Source organism: Syngnathus acus, chromosome 6, assembly GCF_901709675.1.
Source record: "Syngnathus acus chromosome 6, fSynAcu1.2, whole genome shotgun sequence".
NCBI classification, from domain to species: Eukaryota; Metazoa; Chordata; class Actinopteri; order Syngnathiformes; family Syngnathidae; genus Syngnathus; species Syngnathus acus.
This window is the reverse complement of record NC_051092.1, coordinates 1,044,013-1,066,079: the sequence shown is the minus strand read 5'-3', so window position 1 is coordinate 1,066,079 and position 22,067 is coordinate 1,044,013. Positions and strand designations below refer to the sequence as shown.

At 42.2% G+C, this 22,067-nt stretch overlaps 1 protein-coding gene and 1 long non-coding RNA gene across 3 annotated transcripts in view; one reads left to right on the top strand and one right to left on the bottom strand.

The window, feature by feature from the left end:
• The window catches only part of megf11 (multiple EGF-like-domains 11), a 57,006-nt gene extending 35,248 nt beyond the window's left edge, over nt 1–21,758 (bottom strand). For both annotated transcript variants that reach the window (XM_037254873.1, XM_037254874.1), the window contains exons 1-5: nt 21,589–21,758; nt 9,978–10,100; nt 6,148–6,262; nt 5,369–5,470; nt 4,630–4,730 (exon numbers count right to left, since the gene is read on the bottom strand). In XM_037254873.1, the coding sequence (XP_037110768.1) occupies nt 4,630–4,730; nt 5,369–5,470; nt 6,148–6,254 (310 nt within the window). In that variant the 5' untranslated portion in view covers nt 6,255–6,262; nt 9,978–10,100; nt 21,589–21,758. The remainder of the gene's footprint in view (nt 1–4,629; nt 4,731–5,368; nt 5,471–6,147; nt 6,263–9,977; nt 10,101–21,588) is intronic.
• On the top strand, nt 73–6,315 carry LOC119124678. Its single transcript, XR_005098310.1, has 2 exons — nt 73–369; nt 6,130–6,315. It is a non-coding gene; the product is annotated as an uncharacterized LOC119124678 (long non-coding RNA).
• Nucleotides 21,759–22,067: the final 309 nt, after the last annotated feature.

Genomic DNA, 22,067 nt, shown 5'->3' with positions numbered 1-22,067 from the left:
CCAGAAGAGATTTTGCAGTTTTCTGTTGCCGTTTTAGGGGAAGAATCTAAAATCCATCGCAGAGATGGGCACTTAGCATGAAAGAGCAAAGTTGGAAGACAAGGTCATCAGGCCTGCTGGGTTAAGACAGACGTTCTTATCTCGGGGAAAGAAAGAAAGAAGGGAATCAGCAGTTCACCATCTTGGTGAGATGATGCAAGCAAGGGCAGCAAAACAAATAAATGCCCGATCCTGATTGGACCGTGCCTGGATTCTGCCTCTTTTGTTTTCCCTCCTCATATCATGACAACATCACAGCCCCGCTAAGCTTTGAGTAGATTTTCCCAGCTATGTGTGGGATATTATGGCGCTCATCCCGTAGCCAGAGAGGTCAGTCGGGAGTTGGCGGCATGCCCGAACTCTACAGCTATAGATTATCGCTCAATCAGCCTTCGATTAGGCTCGGCCGCTAGCGGGAGGGATGAGGCCGGAAAAGAGGAGCGAGAGGGAGAATCCCAAACAGTCGCAAGCCGCTGCTAATCACGGAAATGCTCCCCAGGCAAAAACGGTAAACCAGAGATTGAAAGATAATGCAGGGCAGATTTCTGAGCATCAGTATTCTGGCAAGGAGAGCGTCTAATTAAAATCAGGAAGGGGGGGGCTGTCCACCGTTTGTGCTGACGAAGGTGCGGGATCGACTACCTGTAATCAATGAGGCCACGATATGCAGAGTGTTCAAAACGAGGAGTCGAATGCAATGTCACCACAACGAGCTCATTTGATTTTGTTTCAATCAGCAAATTCTGATCAACGACCAAGAGGAGAAATGCAAACGTGTCACAAAAAGAAACATGGAAATGAAATTTTGCCCAGGGAGAAAAGATGAAGTGCACACTTCATTCGTAGATCTGAATGGCGCTTCCAAAAAAAAAAAAAAGGGACAGCATAATTAAACAGGAGTAGGTCTTTTCATTTTAATTGAAATTCATGAATCACCCCGCTAAACTCATTTCTGAGGAATCTGAAAATTGAGTCTTTCATCTTGATAAAAGGCTAATCTAGCTCATTATGCGAGAGGTGTTATCGGCGCGGTTAACAATAGAGCTAATTGGTAAATGTGCTGCAGCGTTAATAAGAGTTAGGGTCTTGCGTGGTCACACCACTATTTTAGCTTTCTTTCCAGATTTATGACAAAAAGATCAATCGCTTGGCTTTCGTTTTTGAGGACAAGTGAAAAGGTGCCCTCAAAATTGTTCGAAGTGTTGTATAGCAAAGTATTGTGATTGTGAGGCGAATTTGTTTCATCAACTACATGAAGTTTGTAACCTTTGCAAAGGAATCTAAATTGCGATTGACTCATTTTAGCGTGCTAGCATCCAAGGTGCATGCACACAATTGCTTTTCTAGAAGTGCTTCTCTGCGTGTGTGCAAAAGTGGAGTGATATACCGCGACGGCCCCTACGGTGAAATCAATCTACGAGAGCACACATCAAACATAGCCCCTCCAAACTTTCCGTCAAGGAAAGAAATTATTTTATTCTAAAAACTTTGTCTTTCAAGCATGGAAAAAAAAAATATCAAAGGCTCGGAAATCCTTTCTTGTGTCACCTCTCCAATAGGACACATGTTGTACTAGAAGTTCCCATCTCCATTGAACGATGCGACCAAAAAGACGTGAGACATGTTGCCGGTTTACAAAGGCACGCCAAGAGTCTGCCGGCCTATTGAGCGAGTTTCTTCCGCCACAATTGTCATCGTCAGCCTTCGCAAATGAGTTCCTCGCATCCGAGCGAGCGAGCTCCTGATTAAGGTAATGAAGGGGTTCCGACAGATCAAAGGTCACGCATTCATGAAGCAGCCCTCAGGTGAAACTTGCCATCTAATTACACACAAACAGAGAGATAACATACTCAAAGATTGCGAGCTGGCTGATTTGGTGGCACCGAAGCTTTGAAATTGTTTTATTGTTAATTGCTAATCGCTTTGGGCAAATTAGGTTCATTGATATTCATGAAATGTCACAACAAAGAATACACAGGTATACTGAAATAATGATGATTATCAATCGGTATACTCACAACTTTGCATTCTCTGTGTGAAGCCGGTGGCCATTCGAGCATACAAAGCTATATTTCTTGTATGACTGGCACTTGCTACACAGCAATTAATTGTTCTGTCAGTCACAATATGTCACTGACAGATTGGTGAACAAAGATGTGACAATAACAATGTCGCTCGGAAATAATTCTTGGAGACCAATTAAGTGGAATTGGATAATTATCCTCAGCACTGCAGATGGGAATCTGGATAGTATGAGAGCCACCCCGCCAAAAAAAACTATTAAAAAAATATGACAATGCTCAGGTTTGAACATTTAAGTATGAATGCTAATCATTCATACAAAGTTATTTTAACGAGAGGCAAATTGCATTGTTGTTAAATTCATCAACAGTTTCCGAGTGCCCAACATTTCTGATACAGCTCAGTTCGATAGAACAAAAGAACAAAAAAAAGAATACGACAACAACCTCCTGCTATTTTCACAGCATGCCTCTTCCTATACTGCAATGAGATGCCACAAGATGGCGCCAAAGTTCCATATTAAAAGAAATTGGTAATAAGGAAGTGTCCATATGCTTGCGCACTTGGGGTATTTTTTTTGTTACTCAAATAATCTGTAAAATGGCTTTAAAGGGTATTTTTTGTATATCAATAATTTAAACTATACATAGAGTCAATTACAACTTTTGTTTTTTCCTTCATGATTTTTCACGATAGGGTTCGTTCTTATCTCCCACAAATATTGGTGGATTACTGCATATTTAATACACAACAATTCTACAGTTTTTCCCTCTGTATAGGAACACTACAGTGAAACGAAACAAAACAAGCTATTTTACATACACCCAACAAAGCGTCGTGAAATAGACAAATTGGGTTCATTTTGGGTCGATCCGAGCTATAATGCCCCCTTTTGTCGCTGCATGCAAAACAGCTCCGGGAGTACAAATCTCTTAATCCTGGAAGTGAGAGTGCTAGGATTAAAAGGGCTGAAACAGTTTGCAAAGGCAGCAGAAAGCAAAACCGCCCTCTTGGCCCCTCAGTGCCCGCAGTCCCAAAGTGGAGGCGGGGGTGCCTTTTTCCCCTCAGCTTGACATGAAATCAAACTAAAAGCTAACAACGCGTAAAATCCGACGGCCAGACTTGCAGATTGCGCTGGTTAACATCCCGAAAAGTCGTCAATGAATACATAACTTTATTGTCGGTCAGATGGTTAATGAATACATTATTGATCAAACTGCGACTCGCTCCTTCAGAGCCCCAGACGGATTGTACAGCCATTTTCTTGGCCTGTTTCCCAGAATTGTAATGCTCAGACAAGGACAAGCAAAAAGGAAGTCATACGTGGAGTGCAAAAGATCTGGAAAATATTAGAATGTGATTTCAATTTCTTTCTTAGAATATCTTGCGCAATCCAAACTGCAACATGGAGTTTGTAGCTTTGTTAGAACCCCGGATAGTAAAACACGACTTACATTGGCTGCAGCTATTGAACACGATTAGAAGCGATTATCCCATCCGTGATCATAATCAGTGGATTAAAATAGATTTTGAAGCATTAAACCGTGGAGGTATTTTGTCTATTTTGGGTTCTATGCTAGCTAGCTAACGCTGTTTAGCAGTTGTAGAGCTGATGTATGTGTTGCACTTTTTTTTTTTCCGGAGGTTGAAATGATCCCAAACTACATTTTTCTCCCTGGCTTGGCACCATTGCACCAACCTATTTGTACCCGAGTCTGCAGTAGCATTAGTCCATGTGGAAAAATGCTCGCCGCAAAGCTTCGAGGCAGAGATTTTGCTCACCTTGGTGTGCCTGTTGATTTTTGAAGGATCTAACTTTATACAGAGCCTGTATTTTGGGGGGTTGATATGGGCTTTTGGGAAGGCAAAAAGGGTGTATTTACCATCCGCGGACATTGTTTAGCTAGAATTATTATTTTAAAAAGCAAAAGCAGGCTGTGGTTTAATGTTGTGCTGTGATTGGCCAGTTTAGCTTGCTGGGCTGTGGCTTAGTAAAAATAAAAAAAGATTCACATTGATTCACAGTGTCTGGTGGAGAGCCAAACTTTATTTTGCTTGTTAAGTTTTACCAGGAACAATATAGGCTATTTGTTGTTCTTGGTTTGTTTAGTACAAGAGTGTAAAAAGAAATTGAAAGTCATAAAGGCACATCAGGAAACAAAGCGTTTATGAAGCCAAAGGGTTGGCGAACTTTTAGAACGTGTTGTTTTTCCCAACACAAACAACATTGTCGAAACAGACTGTAATGAGTCAAATCAAGGTTGAGGAAAAAAAAAAAATCTATTTGTTTGTCTAATGTGAGAATAATCAGTTAAGGATTATTTCCAGCATCTCGCTTCAGGCTCATTTTCACGGCTTGTGCTTTTTTTTCTTTTTAAAACGGATTGCTCTTAAGAGCGTGCCACCAGTACCCGGTCGTCTCGTTAAGTTTTCTCCTTGTTATACGGCTTCAATTAAATTAATTTAGCCGTATACAGAGAGCGCTTGGTGTTATAAAACGCTATGCCTGCGTGTTAAATCAGACCCAGTCGTCTAAAACTGAGCAAAGAGGGAAAAATTGATACTCACGAACACACAAGTCTCCACTCTCAAAGTAACCAGGGCAACATTGTGAGCGGCGCCTATACATGGTCCTCACGCCGCGCCGGTACGCCGTCTTATAGCTGATCCTGAGGAAACAAGACACAGCCAGACGGATACGCCATGTACAGCAAGTGAGAGCGCTTCCGAAAGGACAGGGGAATGTTTTGCTTTGATTTATCCTTCAAGTGGAAACAAGTCATGAGGAGTCAAAGTCGGTGAAGCACATTGCAAAGGAGACAGCCAACATTGGACAGGAGAAAATATTTACCTGCACTGACTAGAACAAATGAATCATCAGCAATTTCTCATTCCAATTACTTTGGGTTAGATATTCTCCAAAACAGCCTTTCCAAAAGTTAGCTTCCAGACCGGAAACAAGCTATTGACTTATTTAGCATGACTTTATTTTTTATTTGCCCAAACCTTTAAGTGGAAATGTACATGGGAATGTTTTGTCAATAAATGATGGATTGAAGTAAGCGTGAGACCCGAGGAGGAACCCAATTTTAGTTTGGAGACAAAACGTTTTAGGAAAGGATTTATGTTGGAACATTAAACAACAAGATGAATGACTGTCTGGCAGTGTACAATTATCTGAGCAACCTTTCAACCTACTGTCTGAAATGAGGATTATTTCCCATATAAACCACAATAATTCATTTGTTCAAAAATCTGGCGGCCAAACACGACGACGGATGAAAAAACTGTAATAATTCCGACGTACCTGTGCCTTGTGCACTTGAACCAATTTAGAATATCCGTGCACCTGGTGTAGTAGATCTGGTCAAACGGGTGAGCGTAAGACTCCTGAACAGTGACGGCGTAGCTAAAAAGATCCAAATGTGAGAAGATTAGTTGAACCTTGGTGAAAGCGGCTCGTATTTTTCTCGGATAAATAACATGACAGCGGAAAGGTCTTGCGAGTCCGCGGCTGCAATGAAAGCGGTGAAATAAGGGACCTTTTGGGTGATTCATCTCATGGATGCAAGTGGCACAGGAAGCAGGTGGATATTGGCCGACCACAAAGCCCACTTAAGGGATTCATATCAATGCCAACAAGGTGGAACCGCAAACCTAAGTACCCTCACCTTGGTCAGGCAATAACCCAGGTAATATATCACCGCAGTTTTCTTTCCTCCCCCCCCCCCCCCCCCCCTTGGCGAGGACAGAAATTATTCCATCTTATTCCTCATAAGTTGACACAACCCGGTGCAGATAATAATTATTCCGGCTCTGTGGCTGTTGTGATTGATCGGGATGAGAGTAGCCTGATCAATTTGCCTGCGTATTTCATTTGATGCTGCAACTCCTCCCATCCTTCAACGCGCCGCCGCGACTCAGGCTGCGCCGGATCGATACGGCTATAATGGCCCGGAATGGATCGGAGGCTTTGGTGAAGAGAGCCTGTTTCACTAAAGATGCGGCAGCCTCGACAAGCTCGTGGCACTGGTTTGAACTCTGATATTGGCTTTTTGTTTTAAGCAGAAGAGGCAACATACTGACCTTTCCCAGTGGCTGCAGACGTTGGGGTCATCGGGGTTAAGAGTCCATACGTGAGCCGTCAAGACCAAAATCAGGCGCAAGGACGACAGAGTAACCGGTGATCCCATCACTCAAACTGAAACAGGAATAAAATTAGATCAGGATTCAGATTCAATTCACTTACAGGAATAAGACTGGACATGGTTTGTCTTTGATTTCGGTGAGGCCCAAAGGCTAGAAACACTGTCGTCAGGTAGTTTTATTAATTTGACATTTTTAGACTTGTGTGAAAAGTAACGAAATGTTAAATCAAGGATTTGTGGCGGTGACGGACAAGACTATTCATTCTTGTATTTTGAAATGTGAACAAATGGAAGGTTGACGGACATCCTGGCCTAGATTGTCTTTGACCTTTGATATTCCACTATTCTGATAATAGCATCACTTAGTCATGACATGACATTTTGAAAGACAATTGTTTTATCTAAACCAGGGGGAAGGAAAACTTTTGCATTCAAGGGCCACGTTTGTTTGTTTGTTTGTTTTTACAACAGAAAGATGGAACGGGCCATTTGGAGCTAAAAAAAAAATGAAATAGAAAATCTACTTAACTGTCGACTGAAAATGACATCACAGTGCCGAAGGGCTCATCCTGCAAATGTCACATGATCAAATTCAGGTGATCTGTGCACCATGATGTCATTTTCAAATCAACTAGTGACAAAATGGCCGCCAGCCACCATTCATGGATAAACATGAGTGCATTTTGCTGTTTAACTATTATTCCACAAACACAATAATAATTAGAATGTTGTGTAAAGTTTTTTTTTTTTTTAATTTGACGTCCTCTTTAATGAGATCAATCAATTAAAAAAATAATGAAGAAACATGTTGATTCATTTATTCAAATCGCAAAATTCCAGCGCGCATAATATTGTCATGTTGGCCAAATAGAATTTTTGGCCCACTCCAGATCTAAGCCGTGTTGCATATTAACAACAAAACAGTCACCTATAGCTTTTCCTTGACAAAAAAACAAAAACTACCCCAATGAAACCCCTCAAGCACAATATGTTGTTTGTTTGGCATTAATTAGCCAAAACAAACCTTCGCCAAGGCTTAAATGATGTTCACCTGAGAAATCAGCAAGCAAACATGCACAATCTGGGAAGGAGGGGAAACAAATCCTACATGCAGCACTTTGCAACCTGTCCAACCAGACTTGACAGCAATATTTTATCTTAACATGTTCCGAGCATGACTCCAAGATGCTTGTACAGATGTTTTCATGATGCCTTCTCAGCAAAGTCCACCGAATGGTTGAATCATTTTTATTTGTGGGCTACTTTCGGGGAGACCTTCAACGGTGACGGTGATTTGTTGGGCCCTGCGGCTTCTTTCATTAGACGCACATGCAAAGAGCGATAACGTACGATGGGAGATGCTTGACAGTGATGAATTCCCTCCATCCGCAGGTCTTATTTAAGCAAATGGGGACTAACTATAAAGAACGAGTGCGCGCAGCATAGGTTAATACCTGCATGCTATTAGCGCTAATGGCGCTAAACTGACATCCGCCTTGGAGCGAAAGACGCCATTAGACTAGAGAGGAAGTCTGACACTTTCTCGAAAGAATTAGAATGTAGGCACACTTTTTTTTTTTTTTTTTTTTATACATGCGTCACACTCCAGCGCTCGATATGAATTGAGATCCATATCCGAGCGACCGTAACCAATAACGCCAGCGTTCGCATGTCGCGCTAATCTTCTGCATTGATTGCCGCATGTAGTTCACTCACAAGTGAGGCAAAATCAATCAGAGCTTCACTCGCTCTAAGTAGGAGTCCATCCGAGCAGGCAGGGGTTACTGTCATGTTCATTTCCTTAACAGGATGATTAATCAAGGTGTGCGCCGGTTACAGGAGACAGCTGCTTTCAAATTCTGAAGCGTCCGCTGAAATAATCTAGTTAAACACAAGAGGGGCCACGACTTGATTGACAAGAAGGTTTTCACCGCTTGGGTGATGAGCCCACTCACCGTCGCGCGTTCTGGATGAGTGGAGTGCCACGTCACCTGTCGTCTGACCTCACGAATGGCGGGAGGCCAGAAGTGCTTACATGAAGTGTCGTGTCAATGTCCTGGATATCTTTTTGCACATACTTTTGAATGGCACTTCTGTTTTTGTGAATGTTATAAAACATTACCTGGATTTAAAATCTGCCATGTCTAAATCAAACTCGAGGCCCACCGCATCATTTTACGTGGCCCGAGAAGACAAATTTTGCATCGACTTTGTGTCATGACTAAAATTGCAAATGGTCTTCACTTTAAAAAAAATAGAGATGTTGCTAGTTTTGTTTAATGCCATTCATATTTTAAAAATATTTGAACCGTTTTTACTAGTCTCCGATTTCAAAACTAGTTATCAGTTTGTTGTGTAGCCTATACCAGTGGTCCCCAACCACCGGGCCGCGGAGCGGTACCGGTCCGTGGGTCACTTGGTACCGGGCCGCCAAGCCGCACAGGGAAAAAAAAAATATATACTATATATATATACTATATATATATATTTTTTTTTTTTTTTCATTGACGATCAATTCATTCATGTTAAGACGCTCGTCCCGGTCACGTGACATGTTTCCCCAGTCGAGCCCGCAAAGCTAGCAAAAATGAGTACGAATTTATTTTGAAAAATATAAAAACATTTGGCGAATCTCTCCCAATTACATCTGTCGGTGCATCTGAAAAATAAGGACTCTTGACACAGGGCGCTCGTCTCGGTCACGTGACATGTCACCACAGTCAAGCCCGCGAGGCAAGCAAAAATGAGCAAGAAACAGAGAAGTTTGGAAAGCTTCTTCGGAAAGGGAAAAACGTCCAATGAGGACACTGAAGAAGAAGAGGCTACGACTTCTAAGAAAAGGAAAGCTGCATTTAAAAGAACATTTCTGGAGTCCTACTGAAAATATGGATTTATCGCCACAGGTGACTCTGACGCGCCAAGTGCACTCCGCATATGTGGCGAAAGGCTAGCTAACGAGGCAATGAAGCCTTCAAACCTGCTTTGGCACATGGAGACCAAGCATCCTGCATTTAAAGACAAACCTTAACCACTTCGGGTGTCATTGTCTCAGATTACGCCTAGATGGGAACGGCTCATTTCTGACAAAAGAGCTCGGTGCTCCCATTAATTCAACGTTTTATTTTTATATGGTTTATATTTGGTTTTATGCCAGTCGTATCATTTTATTTCATCCTAGTTATATATATATATATATATATATATATATATATATATATATATAAATATTTAAATAATAAATATATAAATATATTTATTTATATAAAGGCCGGTCCGCGAAAATATTTCTGACACGTAACCGGTCCGTGGTGCAAAAAAGGTTGGGGACCACTGGCCTATACTGTATGTCTGTAAAAGACGTTGACAGTCTTAATGGCCCTCCGAGGGACTACAATGCGGCCCGTGACAAAAATGAGTTGGATACCCCTGATCTAAGTCATATCTATGTGGAAAAACAATTTTTTCTAAAATGAATTAAAAATGATCCCCACCCTGAAGAAGAAGGAGAAGAAAAGAAAAAAAAGTCAACTCATTTTTTTTACTGCTATCATTAAGGTTCAATGTGGCTTGGACATTCTCATCAAAATTTGTTGGGACCGTCCACCCGTGTATGACAAGGTTCTAATAACATTGCGGATATGGAGGAAAGTTTGCAGACTAAAATTCGAGTAGTGAGTCCGCTTATTATGAATGGTAGCTACACGCAAAGTTATTAGAACCTTTGAAGTGACAAGAACACATCCGCGAATAGCAAAAGACACGAGACACCTCGTAGTAACAGTTGTGTAGAGCGCAGAGAAGCGGCGGTGGCGGCGCTCGGGATTCTCTGAAGCCTCTTTGTGTTGTGTTCAGACGCACACTCTCTGGGAGAAGTGATGACAGGTCACAGATCTGTTGGCAAGAAGAAAACTAATGAGTTTATGATGACACACACACACAAGACACAACACACGCTCGCGTACGCATTTGTTACGGGAACGAGAATTTCCATGGGGGTATAATTCACATAAGCTGCTCTTAAAAGGCCAATTTATTCGGTGCAGCCTCTGCGTCCAATTGCACTTTTCCTTTCATTTTACTATGTGCCTCCTACCTGCTTTTCAGCGCTTTGCTAAAGAAATAAAAAGGCTGCATTAAATCAAGAGGGGCAGCCACAATGAAGTCGGTTCACACTTCAAAACGCTCGCACGCCGCTCGGCCGCCGTGTGACCAAATGATCTGCTCTCATTAACAAAGCTTACACTGGGCTCGCAGCACGTGGCGTTAAAATGCACTAGCGCTTCATGATTCCACCATGAGGTCAGAGGGCACTTTTGAAATTTTTCAAAAACACAATATGACTACTTTGTGGCTTGGCTGCATGAATAATTCAGTGTTTTTTCTTTTGCCAGGAAGAGACACTCCATTAGCCTCCCTAATAAGCCCGTTTAACATATCTTTGTCTCGCTGATGACCTGCCAACAAAGGAAAGTAACCTATTTGAATATGATATGCAATATACTGTATTTTAATAATCAATTCAAATTTTTACTGCCGGACGAAACAATATGCTGTCTGTCACTAAGCGTTTTGGTCCCCTGATGCCACGTGATACTGAACGTGGTTGTGTCAAACCCAAGGCCCGGGGGTCAGATACGGTCCGCCACATCATTTTATGACAAAGTATGCATCAACTTCTTGTGTCAATACTAAAATGATCTTCACTTTTTAAAAAAAAAATAGATATTTTGCAGTTAACGATATTGGAGTGGGCATTAAATTAGCTCACAAGAAAAATAGAAAGATAGATGGCTGGAATGGCAGATGGACAAATATGTAAATACAACCATATGGGTGATTCCGCACCCTATTTTGTTGGCTTGCAATCAATTTAGTACGGCTGCACTGATGGAACAGCTTGGTGACTATAAATGGAAATGCCACGAACAACATTGTTCCAACAGATCGCTACCGTTTCTTTCAAGTCAGTAGCATTTAAGTGCAACAACAAATTGACAATTAATCAATGATCAATTAATCGTTATGATCATCAATGAGTCTTTTAGATCGATCCATGTATAATGTGTTTCCTCATTGCAGGTGAGCCGAGACTAGACTATGGGCGAGAAGTTGGGTACACACCCTGGACTGGTCGCTAGCCAATAGCAGAAATTTAGACCAAAAAAAAAGACCAATTAAGTAATAAATTAAGTGATCAATTTCCCCCATAGTCAATCAAGGAGGCAGTGAGCCATGAAAGCGATTCACAATTTACAATTGAAGCCCAAAGATTTCAATTTATACGATCCCTAACTGCTTTGTGTATTTATTTATTTTTTCCCCCAAACAGAGTTTCATTGAACTAAGGATGAATCGTTTTCTTTCTCAGCATTGATAAAGACATTTTGCTTCGGTTTACACATCAGACATGCACGTTCCATCAAAGTAAATCTCCTCTCGAGAATTTATTACCACAATGGAGATTTTTGTTCCCCATTTTGGAATTCTTTTATCTCCGATGATGAGACGGTGAAAATGTTTCTGCGTTGGATCAAAACAGTTGAATAAAAACACCAAGCACTGCAGTTGAACTCGAGAGAGAACTTGAACGCGTTAGTCAACAAACCACACTCGCACACCAACCAACTTTGGGTCGCGCCAATTAGTCGACGTGTTGACTTAGCCACTGTTAGCCACGACGGCCGAGGATGACTAATGGCCAATCAACTAACCGTTTTGGATAAGGCGCTTTGATCAGATCAACAAGGGCTAAGTAGGCGCAGCAAACTACAGCAATGCCTTGCATGGAATTCAGATCTTCGCAATTCTCATCGCTTCAATTTCGAATCGAAAAAAATGTAATCGATTAAATCGGCAACAAATTGATTATCGAATGAATCGCCTTGCGTTTTGAATGTCTGTGCAATTGTACCGCCATTTACAACACGTACAATTTGCATTTGGAATTGCGGCAAAATGAGTTGCGGAAGTCCGCACACTGTGCAATACAATTGAGTTCTGCGGAATGGAGCGACGCTTCATGTACGATGGAGTACAAGAGGACAAGCATCCGGGAGTCTCGACAGGGCACTGGCGGACTTCCACCTGACACCGATGAGGCGGCGCCCCCTATGTCCCTTGTAGTTCTTATCAGCAGAGACATCTGCGTGATCAGAGCGTGTGACTTATTAAAGTGCAATGCAATTAAGCGCCGTGTCCCCTGGCTGACCAGCCTTTGCAATCCGCCTCTCATCACACCGAGGGCCACGTCCTATCTTTGGCTCTCTCACCGTATCCCAGGTTCATCTCACCGCTGGTCGTTTATTTAAAATGGTACATAAGCAAGTCGAGAGAGGGGGAGAGAAAGAGAAATCAGGTGGCGCTGCAATCTTGTGAAGAGCCACAGAGAGAATTCCTGATCAGCGAGGTGCATCACGTCTTTGTTCAATCGTCTAAATGTGAGCCGAGCGCCGACATCCATTTTTTATGAGAATTCATCCCGCTGCTCAATCTGTTTGCTAATCACCGCTGATGGATTCCCGAGCAGCCAAATGTGGACTGATCCAAAGGTTACAGGTGTAAGCAGGCAGGGTGGTGTGCCAATGAGATCAGAGCTTGGCTGGCTGGCCGGCCGGCTGGCGCTCTTGTGCATATGTGAGGTAGAGGCAAAGCGGCGGAGGATGTCATTAAGAGTCAGGGCTCATTAGCGAGGCTGCGGCGCTTCCCTTTGCATCTGCGCCGTACGTGTGTCTGATGTGTTAGAGGCTGGGAGGAGGCAATGACACGCGCCTATGTCACAAATAAGGCAACGCAACTACAAAGTGAACTCTCGCCTTCCTTTCTGCTACCAGCTGAGAAAAACAATGCGTTTAACGGCCCTGTTGTTATTTTATACGTACAAATCCTTGCTGAAATTTCACCGGGGAGGGAATCATTCTCCACTTTGCCGAGGAAAGCATTGTTGTGCTAATTAAGTGACTGCAGACAAGAATTTGTGCAAATAGGTCACAGTGGTCGGAAAGTGACATTGTCCCTATTGAATATTTTTAGAAGCGTTATTCCATCGATTAATCAAATAAATCAGTTATCGTTTTATTTGCACCAAAGTATATTTAAAAACTACACTGCCCTTATTTTAGACTTCTAGAAATGTATGTTACATGCACAAGTAGTGCCATTGTGTAACGTCTACATGACTGAAGCTCAACTTCCCAAAAATGTTCTGGCTGCAATTTGACAGTTTAAACAGCAATCAATTCATGAGTGGGGTGAAAATGAACCAAACGCTGCAGTTGTCATTGTGGTCAACTTCCGAGCATTCTATTTTTCCCATCTCTTTCCCCTCAGACAACCGTGTAATCATTCCCAGACCTAATGCAATCCAACTTCAACTTCAAAGTCATTCATTATGTGCAATTTGTAGGTTGCTGAGAGAAGATTCCACTGCCTGCCATCAATAAGCGGCCTAATGAAAGTGCCATAAGACAACAGCACAACTTTCCTGACGGGGAGTCCCGCTCGGACGCCGAGGCTCCCGGGAAAGTGCTGCGCGCCGTTTAACAGGAGCTTAATTCCGGCCACATGGTTTATTCATGCGGCCAGCGCAGTTATCACGACTCTCATAAATCACACAGCGCGGTGTTGCTGGACATCGGCGCGAGCCAAGGCAGGGCTCACTAATCTCAACACCATCTTTCATGTGAATAACCTTGCCTCACTGCAGGGCAGGCAAGGCAGGCCGACGCCAGACACAGCCCATTGGAGGGAGCCGGTGCTCGTTTATTTTATTTCTTTCACTGCAAAGGCTTCGTGAGGAGACAAACACCATCCTATTCGCTCTCAGGCAGTCTCCAACAGGGGTGAGAAATTGCTTGAGAGGAAATGTTGGAACCTCCTCTTAAAGTTTGTTTTGTGAATATGTTTTCAGCCACACGATGGATTAGGGCAGCAAACATTTGCTCAGTTGATCAAAACACAAATACAAATAAACACCGCCATCAAATATTGAGCAGAATGAAAACTGAGCACAGACAAAATGATTACAGGAAATCTCAGCAATAAACTGCCTCCAAAATTGGGAAAACTTCCTGGGGGGCATTCATCAATGTTTTTATGACTCCTTTCGTGTTCTCCGCGTGCACTCATAGCGAACAACAAGGCACTCTAAAGCTGCCACGTCAATCTCCGCTAGCTAACAATATAGCCATTATGCATATTTGCCTTTTTTTTTTTTTTTTTGTAGAATGGCTCGCCTACTGACACATTTTCAGAAATCGGCAGACAACAAATCTATTTGGATGTTTAATTTCACACTTGATGGGTGCGCAGGGACACCGGAATCGCAATTGTTTATAAAGAGGCAATTAAAATGTCACTTTTCAATAATATGTTCCCATTTAATATATGCAAAGGCTCACAAAGGTTGTTTTTACTTAAAAAAAAAAAATAGTGGGTGTTTTGCTTTGCCTTGCAATTCAAGCAAATAAAATATCCAGTATTTCAGAATGCACTTCAGACATCAAGAAAATATAAATATGCCCATATATAAGACTTGAACCACGGTCATCTGCAGTATGACAAAGAGAAGTCGGAGGACGAGAAGACAGTGAACAGGCAAGTGGTGTCGCCCTTCACAATGAGATGCTGAAACAACAGCGCCGCGACTGTCGGGGCAATTTTACACCCCAGTGCTTTCCCACCTCAGCTACGCAGCCGTCAAACTCTGAACCCTGCGTCTTCTTCTGCGCGTCTTCATTTATTTCGTGTCAGTGTCCAAGATGTGAGACGCAAGGCGGTGAGAAACTCGAGCCAAATGTCGCCTGGTAAGCGGTGTGTGAAGAAGAGAGAGGAAAAGCTCCATGGCTGCACGCATGGCTGCACGCATGGCTGCGTTAGGTGCACATGAAAACCCTTCAGAGCTCAAAAGGAGAAACTCGGTTTGTTTCGAGATGTAAAAATATGTGGGAAGAGAATAAAAGTTTTAGGACACATCTCCCATCAATCACTTCCACCGTCGAACAAACATGCCACAAAATGTATGAAGCGAATATAGAATGTCCCTATCCAGGTTTTCCAATATTTTCACAAGTTAAAAATAACTTTTACTTAATTAAAGAGAACCACATTCCTCACATGTTGCTTCATTTCACTGCTCGTGTAGCACGTGGACTTTTTTGGAATGGCTTGGCATGGTCACTGAATCTAAAAATATTCTCCATATCGCACATGATGAAATGAAAGTTAAATCAGATGCATTAGCATTAAAAGTTCTACGTCCAATTTTGCCACCGTGACCTTTTAAATGTCCTTCAGTCCTCTTGAACAAAAATACGCCTACTTAGTCAGAATATATATTTTCAAAATGAGCAGAAGATAACAGCTCAATTCAACTCCGTTCAGACTGCGTGCGTGGCCAATCACAGACATGACAGACCGAAATATTAAAAAACTACTTTTAATCATCAGGGCAATTCACAGCATTCAACTCCTAACAATAATGTCGACTTTATAGTTAATGCACAGATCTAATTCACACTGTCAGACAGGTATTCATTTCATAAGCTTTACGAGTGTGACGGCCCGAAAAATGTTGCCGGCTAAGTGCTGTCAAACCACCATCACCTGAACATGAACACAAAAGGCTTAAGTGACTCGCATATAAATCAACAATCGTTTTGCTAAGATTTTCCATCCACGTCATACGACTACCATTTGAAGGGGCTAATTATATAGACAGCATGATTTATTGTACAGATGTGCCTGAGGCTACCAAAGTGACCTTTTAAAATTTAGAAAGAACTGAACAATACTTGCAAGAAAATAGCCATTTCTTGGTACACAGAAAAAGAGCTCAGCTTGTGAAAACCGGATGCAAAAGCAAAAGGTTATATTTTGGTTCAGTGCGGCTATGCGAGTGAGAGATGGAATATTAGAAACTGTCGTGAAAGAACAAGCTGCAAAATAAGGTGGGCCTTATAGAGCTCGCTTTCTTTGATTGATTTCAAAACATTTTCAAATGAATAAGAGGGGAGGGCGCTCATGTCCATTTATAGTTTTTTTACATAAACAAGGGTGTGCACACTTAAGCAACCACTGAGTTGTTTATTTTGAAATCGGCCAGTCCAAAACATTTCACAGGCTATAGGTCACATGAATGGTGAGAAAAAAAAAAAATATTCATCTGGCTTCTGTCACAAAAGGGGTGTGTAGACTTTTTCATGACTACATGTGACGGACACATAAAAACACCATGGCGGGTTGCAGACATGATCTAATGGCGGCTCCGTCATGTCCTGAGTGCCTTGAACGGCTCCGAGTGCACAAGCGTTGCCAGCGTGGGGCCAAAGGAGCTGCGACACGCTGCTGGATTATTCAAAAGGGCCCCCCCCCCCCCCCCACCCGTGTCGAGTGGGCAGTTATTCCGCATCCAAACTCCGGATGTGCTTTAATGTGAGCTCCCTTCACCGTCCTGACAGTTGCCCATTGATCACACGCGAGGCTGAGGAATAAGAGCATGCGACAGCTTTGTGTCATTGGGCTAAAATTGCCTCCATGATAACCCGGAAATCCCTCAATGGACTTTGGAAATGGGCCAGAGTTGACTTGCTGGCACTGATGGAAGAGGAGAGGCCATTGATACAATGCTACATAGCAATGATAATGCAGCAGTGTGCCTGCCTGCGTCTTCCATTTGTAGTCAAATCCAAAGAAAGACACATTATGATGGATCACAATTCTACCTTGTTTGTTTGTGTTTTATCGACAGCCACTGAGAGCTGCGTCAAACAAGCAATATGGATTCTTTTTTAGGATGATGCCAATTCCGATAGAAAAGAAGAAATGTGAAAAGTTATGAGAGCGTTTGCAAAAGTGGCCTATTTTTTTCAATTTTTTTGTTTTGTTTTTATAAGTCATGTAATATTATTGCAGCAGGTCCATTTAATCAAGGTCGATTTTAATGTCATTTATTCAGTCACGTTGACATTTGTAGTAGTCAACAGAAAGGCACAGACAGAATCGTTTTTTTCTAGCTTTGTCTATGTCATTACAAGTTCATCCCTGTAGATGGCAGCATTGTTTCCTTTGGATTTAAGATCAACAACTTTTGAGTTCAAGCTACGAGGGTGAATCTCGGCAAATCTATATTGGGTTTCCCTTTATAGCTTAATCTGAGGATGCTTGCAAAAAAGCCACACTTGCGCCACGCAGTGAGTCAGCATGACGCATTTCTTCTTTTTATATCTCTTCATATATTCCTTTTCCACCACTCTAAAAAGTATTCAGAATTTGGTTCAGCAACATGACTCGTCTTCTGCCTGTCACGCTAAGCATTCATCACGCTACCGGTATCAAATATAAAGTCTAATTACAGACATCATGATCACGTGACAGCAAGTAGTTCACGCTCAGGTCAGCTTTGCATGTTAATGAAACATTTCATCAGATGAGCTTTAAAACCTGATCAAGCCAGCTCCTATAGTTCATCCTCACCTTTCGAGACTCTTTTGTTAGCTTGCCTGATAAATTATTCAATATTCATTAAATAATGTTTGATGATAAGGGTTAGGCGGTGAGACGTTAATTTAGGACCTTGACGAATCTTCACCGCTGTTGGATGCTGGGAAAAGAGGTCATTGTTTAGCAGGGATTTTTTTTTTTTCCGGAGAACATTGTTAGGCCTCTTGTTAACCTTTTTATGTTGTCAAATATAATCAAGCGGTCAGTGTGTGTTTTTTTTAGCAGAATAGCCACATCAAATAAAATCCAATACAAATGATGAAAGCTTCGGCCTTTGGAAAGATAATTAAAGCTCAGTTGGAATTGACATCGGCACATCATTAGGACCTTGACATAATTGGCTTAGTGTGGATGCATTTCCAAGAGCATCATAGTGAGTTGTGGCTAATATTTTGGTTAGCTGCGTGAGATTGCTAGAATATTAAAGGCAGGCCAAAATGGTGCACATCAACCAAAGTTGAATCTCCAAATCGTGCAAAAAATACAATTCTTAAGGAGTAGCCTACCTTGTTAAATGCAATAAAGTCTCATTATGTTTTAGATTTGTTTTATTGTACAGTGATGAAATTGTTTCAGTAGGACATTTAGGAATGTTCTAATTGGGGCCAAAACGATTCATCGACAGGCTGATTTAATGAGCCCGTATTAGCTCTTTTAAAATGGCCAAAAGGGGGCGACGTTTCATTGTATTGCTCGAACATTCTACAGGGACAACAAAAACAAGCTGCCGGCCGCAAGCTGTCCCCTGGCCAGACTTTGGAGACCACAGTGGAAATCAATTAGCCAAGTGGATTACATGTTTTAACTCCTCTATAATTAGTGATAAAAGCCTGCTTATCTGATCTGCAGATGCGCAAGCAAGAGGGGAACTGGGCGTCGAAATCCTGATGATGATGATGGCGAGAGGATTTTTGCTGTCTCAGGCCTAACGATGAATGATAGCCTTATCGACAAAGCACAACACATCCCAGACGCGTGCGCCGGCCGAGGCTTCTGTCGCAGCTCATTCCGACACCCCGTGCTGGGAAACGGATGTTGCGTGGGATTTTCAACTGAACATACGAGACTGCGAAAAAGCTTCATGGCAGCAGTGACGCTTGCATGTCCAGAAATTCCAGCGCAATCTCACAAGGGACATGATTGTCTTTAAACAAGAGTGAAAACTAATGAGTTCATTCATCTGTTCAGACATTCCACCCCTGCAGGCGGGTTCACTTTGGGCGCCACACCGGAGCTCCCTTATCTCTAAAATCAGCCCGCGTTGGCCATTTGTGCTCTTCGCTTGCATATCAGAGCGAGGCAATCTGTTTCTCCGCAGAGCGCCGGGCTGACCAACGTGACCGTCGGCAATTGTCCAATTATTAATTAAATGCTCGCAAGCGTAATCAGATGCAGACACGCTCGGTGAGACAGCTAACGAAGCTGAATTTAAATCGCTGAGGTCGGACAATGTCTGTGCCGTGCAGCTGAATCGCGGGGCGCTTCGGCAATCTATCATCATTTTGGACTTTGACTGACTGCTGTTAATAAAAGATAATATGTATTGTATTTTCTGCACAAAGGATACGATTTCTTAACTACAGCACAGGCCGACAGACAACTTTACATATTGGATCGGGATATCTTGGGGAACTTTTTAAAAAGGCGACCATTAATACAAAGATTTAGCTGTCCAAGTATCACTATTGGATTCTGATTCAGAGTACAAAAGTGACATTCCAATACACCCCAAAAAAAAATCTGCCAAAAATTGGCACATTTTTGCCGATTTTTGCAAGTAATCGGTAATCGGAATTTCATTTTGCAGAATCTGCCTTAATGGGCCTTAAAAATCCATATTAGTCAGGCCTTCTTTTGTTTATTGTATACAACAGGCTACATGCTGTCTTTTCTTTCCCCTCCCTCCTCACAAACATGGAAATGCCACAGCTTCGGCGAACAAAACAAAGTGCAGGCCCAACCGCCATGTATTTCATTAAGTTCTCTTAATGCACTTGTTATGGCTCCGGGGTGTTTGCCCAACGTTCAATGCGCTTTTTGCTGAAATTATAAGAGCTATCAGTCAGCGGCGAACAGAAAAATGGCTTAATTCGCGGAATAAAGGTCATCGGAGCTGTTGCTTCGGAGCTGTTTTGACAGACGAGAACCAAACAGCACAAAACAACCAAGTTCGAGTCTGACTTGAATTATAACAATATATGTTGAGGTGTTCAAAAACACCATTCATAGTGCAGAGCGCTTTAAAGTGAGTTGACCTTGCAAATTTGACATTATGCATCATTATCCACACGGCAACTCCACCAGACAATCCTTGGCATATACACGAATAAAGCGGAACACTTGTGGTTATTCCTAATTAATCGTTAAAATGTCACATTAACTTTCCATAATTTCTAATCAACCCTGAAAATATGAAAATACAACAAAGAGCATACTTGGTGAAATGTCAAGCCTCCATCGTCTCAGATGCTCACCCCTCAGCAATAGTGTCACATATTGATTAAAAGAAGGATTTCCAGTGCATGGCTTTTATTAGACTGCAAAGCAGAAACAAAACGTTTGCTCTGCTTATTTTGTCCTTGTAGGTTCTTCTTAACAATAGCTTGTTTTTCTTGTTCAGCATGTACACACACACACAAACACACACCTGAGGGAAATGTCTTGCTCTCATTAAAGCAGTTTCCAGCAAACTGCAACACCACCGAAAATTCATTACCGTAAAAAACATGAATATGGAATATAATTGTTCAGCAAATTGTGCATCCAATTAAACATTGTTAAATAAATATATGCATAAGGGTGAACGATTGGGGCGTTTGGGATTTTTTGGTTAATATTTCTCTGTATCCATATTTTTTAAACGGTTTTGTGATTTATTTGCTTCTCCCTGCTACAATAGAGAATTGTCGAGTTTCAAATGAATAAATAGGTAAATATCTTCTGAAATAAAGTTAACGATTTTTTTTTCCAAGCAATGATGCATTCAAACTAATCTAAACATGCACTCATGTACAGATAATTCACTTATGATTAATGGCTTCGAGGAAGCCATGCGGAGGGAGCTGTGCCTATAATATAGAGTTCACATGCAGCCACGACCCTGCAATGTGTGCGTATTTCACAGTATTGGGGGAATACATTTAGCTAAATGGAGTGATTAGGTGCGTTCCTTCTCCCACAATGCAGTAACATCATTATTGGACAATTGGCGACTTTGACGAAGAGACTAATGGGAGTTTAATCAGCTTGGTTATCCTGCACTCCACCGCCATCTAGCGGTTTGTTTGTGAAATACGTGGTTCTCTTTTGATTGACATCAGAACATTCATCAGTCCGAACCTCCTCCTCTGTGAAGGTAAAAACTTGAAAAATATACAATCGACCGTGGGAGACAATTTAAAGCGAAACGAGAAGGAAGAAATGTAATTGAGTGTTCAATTCGGGGGGGGGGGGAAATGAGAGCTTCACTTGAGGAATCCAAATCGCACACTGTTGCACTTCGATTCACAAGCCTGTAAGTCACCAACATGTCATTTGCATAAATGTAGGTTTAAACTAATAGCGTTGCCGGAGCGCGACAGCCGTTCGACACAATTGTGCTGGCAGTAAATTGAAAAGCTCTCCTGGCTGATCCAGCGTTCTTTCTTTTGGCACACGACGCCTCCTTCCATAGCAAAGACTCGCCAACAGCCCAATTAAATAGAAAGCCCAATTTATCAAAGCCACCATCCCAGATACCCCCCCCCCCCCCCCTCCAAAAAAAAAAAAAAAAAACACGACAGCGCGCTCCCAACTCGTAGAAAAACACAAACAACCAAATACGTCGGAGCAACTATCGCCGCTGTATCATTCCTTTTGATTAAGGAGCTGAAATAAAACTCACCCAGTGTGAATGGGACGCAAAGTTGTCAGCCTCAGAGAAAGAGATATTTCCGGGTCTTGCAGGTGTCACGCTTTCCCATGATTGATTGCAACAAGCCCAACATGCTTGCTCCTCGGACCTGAGTTGCAGAATGATGCAGCAAGCGTGGCCCCTTCTCTTCTCCTTCTCCTCTCCTCTGCGGACGCTTATCTGAGGCGGCAGCGCGGCCCACTTTAAACTACGTTGACGTCATGGGCGTCGACAGCGAGGCCACGCCCACCTTGAAGCAGGGGGGGGGGGGGGGGTCATCATTTCAAACAGTGGTGGAAGGTAAATGTTTTTTTAGCGAAGCGTTTATTTATTTTTTTGGATGACTCGTAAACAGAAATCTGCACTTTCTTTTTCTTACTTTGTAAACACATTTGAACTTGCTTGATTTCCGCCGTTGGAGATCCAGATTAGGAGGCTTGAAATAAAATGACAAACTGGATAGCACACGA